The 6,235-nt window shown below is 30.8% G+C and overlaps 1 protein-coding gene across 1 annotated transcript; it reads right to left on the reverse strand.

The window, feature by feature from the left end:
* Window positions 1-1,885: 1,885 nt before the first annotated feature.
* Window positions 1,886-2,832, reverse strand: LOC107852583 (peamaclein). The gene is made up of 2 exons (XM_016697615.2): window positions 2,674-2,832; window positions 1,886-2,325 (listed from the first exon to the last, which is right to left on the reverse strand). Exons 1-2 carry the CDS (start codon window positions 2,753-2,755, stop codon window positions 2,141-2,143), a joined length of 267 nt encoding a protein of 88 aa, XP_016553101.1. The 5' UTR covers window positions 2,756-2,832; the 3' UTR covers window positions 1,886-2,140.
* Window positions 2,833-6,235: the final 3,403 nt, after the last annotated feature.

Genomic DNA, 6,235 nt, shown 5'->3' on the forward strand with positions numbered 1-6,235 from the left:
TATTTATCTGACGAAATGATAGATAAATTTAAAATACTCGTTTTATATGTACTTAAGGATATAGAAATAGTGGATATAAGAAAAATCATATTGAAAAAAATATTTGATAGATATTTTATGACTAGAATTAATTATATACCACACCTACCGAACTACTCTTACAAATACTTACATGCCAAATCCACACACTAACTATGACAAATTATGTATATTTAGAATTTTGAAAAAAAGATATGAGAAACATACAATTAGTAGAAAAACAAATAAAAATAAATTTAGACAAATACATGAAAACTAAAGATGTAAAATATATAGAATTCCTTAATGAAAATATGCAAGAATTACTTAGACTAAAACAACAACTGAAAAATATTATGAAAAAACATTTAATCAAGCCTAAATGACAGATGATATTAAAATACTTGTTTTATATATACTTAGAGATATAGAAATTATAGACATAAAGAAAATAATATGGGAAAAATTACAAGATTATGAAGAGGAAGAATTATTAAACAGTATAGAAAACTTACGCATATATTATGAACATCAATATTATTTAGATTCAGATGGATATTATATAGACTAAAAATGTCAGGATATATTAAGAAAATTAGAGCAAACCAAGAAGACCTACATAAAGAAATTAATTATAGAAAATAAATTAGAGAAATAATCGAAAATCTAATAGAAAAATTAAAATGGATAGACGAAACCTTAAAAAATGTAGAAAAAAACAAAGATAAAAGTTTAAATAGTTTAAAAAATTCATTAAAAAGAGAACAAGAAGAAATAGTTAGTAGCATAAAAAACCTCAAACAAGATATTTAATATAGTACAAATAGAATAGATTATTATACATTTACTTTAGAATAAAATGATAAATTACGAATATCTAAAATATTGGAAACAAGAAATAGAAGAAATAAGGTTAACAGAAACCTTAGAAAATCAAATTTAATTGAATACTTTAAAACAAAAAATATAGAATATTTAGAATATCTTAAAAATAATATAAAAGATTTACAAAAACTAAGAGAAAAAACTAAAGAATATTATAGCAAAGTATTTAATCAACTATCATTTAATCACCCCCTAAAATATGAATATCAGTAAAATTGAATATATTAATAAAATATATGAAAATAAAAAATACAAGAACGAAGAAAAATAGTTAATGAATATTACTACAAAGAATTTAACAATTACATAAATTAATGGATACATCTTACGAAAAGAATAAATCATTAAAAGAAATCGAAACCCAACTATATAATTTATACCTAGAATACAAAGGGTTACATAATACTAACGAGGATCCTAAAATACTAGATAATTTAATTACGATAATATCTAATCTAGAATATGAATTAATAAAACATCTTAAGTCAAGAAGATAAAAATGAAAATTATTCCAATCAATAATATTCACAAAATACATTATATAAAAATAAATACATAAGTATTTATTATCTAGTAAACTTACCGCGCCTAATCCGCACCCCTCCTATAAATGGTATCAGAGCCTATGCTGTTTAAAGTTACGGAAATGGGATCCTCGTTAGTATTATGTAACCTGGTATCAGAGAGTATACTATTACATTACCCAAAATTTTATAATTTGTGTATATATTGTACAATCTACATTCCTGAAGTTAAAAAATTACAATCAATAATTTTGATGACTAATACATAAATCTTTTCAATTATATCATATTTTCAATAGTTTATGTTTTGCAATTATAATAAATATCATCAAATAAATTAGTCATTCCCATGTAGTTTGATATTTATTATAATTCAAATTTGTGAAATTCATACTATGATACGATTATTTTTATAGTAATATTTTATTGTCTTTGCAGTGATCAGTATTAGATACACATGGTCCACAAAATTATTATACTTGAAATAGGAATATCATAGATACAATGTAATGTAATAGGTAACGACTATCCAAACAAGCCGTAAAGCTCAGTTTATTCAGCAACATCATAAAATAAATTATACAAAAGACACCCATTTGGTGACTTATATTTATTATAAAAATCATACTTATTTCACGACAATCATGCCGCTTGAAGGATTTTTAAATAATTAAGACTTTGTGAACAACAATTGGGAGAAAGGGTAAGTAAATTCAAGGGCATTTAGGGCCACCCTTAGAGTTCTTCTTGTCTCTGTAGCAAGGACACTCATCTTTATTTCCAAAAGTTCCAGACGGAACACAATTACAATCTGCACAACATATCCCACAATACTTCAAGCATCTGTCCTTTCGTCCTGCCTTTGAACACCTAAAATTGCACTTTGAATCACAGAAAGCTTCCAAAAACACAATTCCAACTCATCAATTAAAAGGCCATCAGAGTTACACATGTTATTCAAACTAAATATATATAGCACACACTATGCTTATTCTTATATATTTGTTTATGATTTTGACACATATAATAAAACCTTCAAAATAAGGGGTATCTTGACTAAATTATGATCATATACCTGTTGCTTAAATATGTAATTAGTACTTATATAACTTCTTATTGGAATAGTAAGGGAATAATAATTTTTAAAAAATTAATGTATTGAATTTTAAAAATAAAGAATATTTTGGCAAAAGTGACATATCAAAAGGATCGAAAAGGAAATATAAATAAAAGATAAGATGAATACCTGAACCAGCGATTGTAGGTTGAATGAAGAAAGAAGTAAGAAGAATTGTACCCAGAACCAAGGTTGCAAAACTTAGCTTCATTATTTTGAGAAGAATTATATTTCAAATGAATAAATCAAACTTGCAAGTCTGAGAGAATGTTAGCTTTCTATATATAGGGAGAGAAAGGTTGATAGCTAATTAGGAGGAAAGTGATGTGTAACAATAGTAGAGTGCAGATTGTTTGGTGATCTTGCATAGACGTAGTGTTAAAATTGTATACCTCAGATCCAAATCTGCATAACAACTCTAGACTACATCACCTAAAATTTTTACTAAATTCATATAACAGAACACATCTCATCTTTTCTTAAATTAAATATCTTTATTCGTTAATTGAATGCATTACAGATCACATTTTTCATAAAGGAGTGTGTGTGTTTTTCTTCAATTGAACACATTACATTTTTATTGTATGTCTTTTTCTTAAATTGAACGCAATACTTTTTTTCTTTGAAAAGGATAATAGTAAAATTCAAATTCAGAATAATATAATTGAATTGTACAACCACATATATAGAAGTGTGATATTTATAAGGAATAGATATTTCCATAATTATTTCATTCCTTCTCAAACATTAGCATTTTTAGAGAATTGAATACTAGACAAATTAAAGTAAATAAATTTATTTCCTATAATAAGAAAATAATGAATTCAAATAATCTATATTATATTAAGAAGAGGGTAGTAAAACTTGAAGTATTGAGAATAACCCATTTGACATTATTAGGACATGAAATTGCGTGGAATGACCTTATGGGCGATGCAATTTTATTAAATTTAAATTCGTACAAAATTTGGATTATATTGAATTCAAAATATATTAGTCCCGAATAAATATTACGGATTAATATGATTAAACTAATTATTTAAGTCCAAATAGGTATGGATTTAAATAAGACCTAATATTTATTGGGTTAGTCCATTAATTTGGGCTACAAATGATGAGCCCACTTTACTAAGCCCAAAAATATTATCATATTCTAGAGGCCCAAATAAGCGTCACGTGTCAAATAACGTGGCATGCCAAGTCAAGTGAAGGAGCTAATAGGACCGTGCCACATGTCAAACTGATGCAGCAGACCCATGAAATAAAAGCCCATAAAAGGCGTCACATCACTTAAATCTGATTGGTCAAAGGAAGCCCATATTCATCATGACTCATCCTTTCCTACAACTATAAATAGGGGCCTCATAATTCAGAAAAAGGGACCCCCAGAATTCTAACAAGTAGCAAGAGAAAGCTCGTGGATCAAACGTCGCAATTTCTCTAAAAGCTCAAGCATCCAAATCAAGTTCATCAAGATTCAAGATCAAGACAACAATATTCAAGAACAAGTTCAAAAGCCCTTGAATTCAAGCACAAGTCAAGATCAAGTCTCTCAAATCAAGAAATCAAGTTCAAATTCAAGATCAAGCTCGAAGCCCTTGAATTTATATTTGAAAAGGCGAATCAGAGGTTTCATAGAGATTGTAACACTCACATTGAAATTAATAAAACGATTGTTGCAATATTTTCTTGTCTCAATTATTTATTTTTCGGTCTCAAAAATTTTTATTGTCCAATAAATTCAGGTACGCCCAGTGAGACGATCTCTATCTCTCCTCTCAACTTTTCATACTTCAAAGTTTAAGAACAATGAAATAATTTCCAAGAAGGTCAATTCTCAATCAACTGCTTCCAAGGCTGCAAATTCAAAGTTCTCTACTGAAGTAGAAAGCATCCTTGGTGTTACTTTCGAAACCCTAGGAGCTGTCACAAGAAGCAAGGCAGACTTGCTAGGACAACAAACATATCCAGTGTCATCCACTCCAGCTCCAGTTTTTGGATCTTCAACTTCGAAAGGAACAAAGTCCAATGCAAGTGCTTCAGAAGGAGGAAGCAGTGTGGCCGAATCATGGAAAAAGACTCTAGCTCTACTTGAACATTCCGGTTCCAAATACTCTGAAGCCAAGAGTGATGGTCGTTCAATAAATGCATCATCTCCACTTACACCACATAAGCTAAGAACTTCAAAGATCAACTTATGTGATAATCTATGTTACTCTCCGATGTCTTCGATGATCATGAAAGCAATGGTAACTGATGCCTCATCTATGAAAGAGCAGCTTGCGAATCTGACAAAGGCAATTGAAGGCCTGACCAACTATGTTCAAAATCAAGAGGCTAGGATTGATAAGATAGTGGATAAGGTGGAAGGCTTGATAGACAGAGAATCTAGCCATGCACCGAGAAAATCTCGAGAGGTTCATGAGATAGAAAATCTCGGGAAACAAACACCATCGACTAAAGAGGTGTAAGTTTCTGCTGAGGAATGATCCTGATTGGGCAATTGAGGGAATTTATGAAAGGGACCCTCAAAGACAAGTATGATGTTGTCACCAAGTCTTTCCTTGCATATTTCAAGCCTTACACTGCAAGAATAGATAGCCTCAAAATACCTGCTGGCTACCAACCCCCCAAATTTCAACAATTTGAGGGCAAAGGTAAGCCAAAACAGCATATTGGACATTTTGTCAAGACATGTAATAATGTTGGAACTTACGGTGACTATCTTGTTAAATAGTTTGTTCGTTCCCTAAAGGGAAACACCTTTGATTGGTATACAGACCTGGAGCCTAACTCCATTGACAGTTGGGAGCAATTGGAACACGAGTTCCTAAATCGGTTTTATAGAACAAAGCATACGGTGAGCATGATAGAGCTCACAAATACTCAGCAAAAAAAGGATGAGCCAGTCATAGACTTCATCAATAAATGGAGAAATGCGAGTCTAAACTGTAAAGATAGGCTTAGTGAAGCTTCTATAATAGAGATATGCGACTAAGAAATGCACTGGGGGCTTCTCTACATTTTGCAAAGAATTAAATCAAAATCCTTTAAAGAGTTAGCTATTCGTGCTCACGACATGAAGTTGAGCATGTCTTCTGCTGGAAAGGAAAGAGCGTTTATTCATGACCCTCAAAAGGGAAAGGAAAAGCAGGAACCCAAAAGATGGGGCAAGTTTCTTCCCAAAAATGAAAACAAGGAGTCCATGAATGTTGATGTGTCTCCTGTGAAGGTCACCACAAAGGTAAGCAAGAAGCAAAGTGTGAAGACGACTTCTGGAGCACATTCGAATCAGAAAACTTTAAAGGAGATGTAAGAAAAGAAATATCCCTTCCTTGATTTTGATGTTGCTGAGATTTTCAATGAACTTCTTTAGCATAAGCTCATCGAACTCCCAGAGATGAAGTGCCCCAACGAAGATGGAAGGACCAATGATCCTAATTATTGCAAATATCATAGCCTCATAATTCACCCTCTAGATAAATTCTTTGTCTTTAAATGTAAAGTCATGCAACTGGGAAAAGAAAAGAAAATCTTCTTCAACGATGAGACAGCCAGTTCTCATCAAATATCTATCACTTTTGGCTCGCTCGACCCGATTTAGATTTGTGTCAAAGAGCATAATGAGAAGATATTAGAGCCTGAATGGTCTTCAATTAACAAAGATGATGATGAAGGTTGGACTCCAGTG

The sequence above is a fragment of the Capsicum annuum genome, chromosome 4 (assembly GCF_002878395.1).
Source record: "Capsicum annuum cultivar UCD-10X-F1 chromosome 4, UCD10Xv1.1, whole genome shotgun sequence".
Taxonomy (NCBI): domain Eukaryota; kingdom Viridiplantae; phylum Streptophyta; class Magnoliopsida; order Solanales; family Solanaceae; genus Capsicum; species Capsicum annuum.

What these genes read in the sequence shown, in the direction of transcription:
- LOC107852583 (XM_016697615.2), bottom strand. Translation starts at nt 2,755, where the DNA reads ATGAAGCTAAGTTTTGCAACCTTGGTTCTGGGTACAATTCTTCTTACT. An exon ending in ACCTACAATCGCTGGTTCAG is followed by an intron (nt 2,326 to 2,673) that starts GTATTCATCTTA and finishes TGTTTTTGGAAG; the next exon opens with CTTTCTGTGATTCAAAGTGC.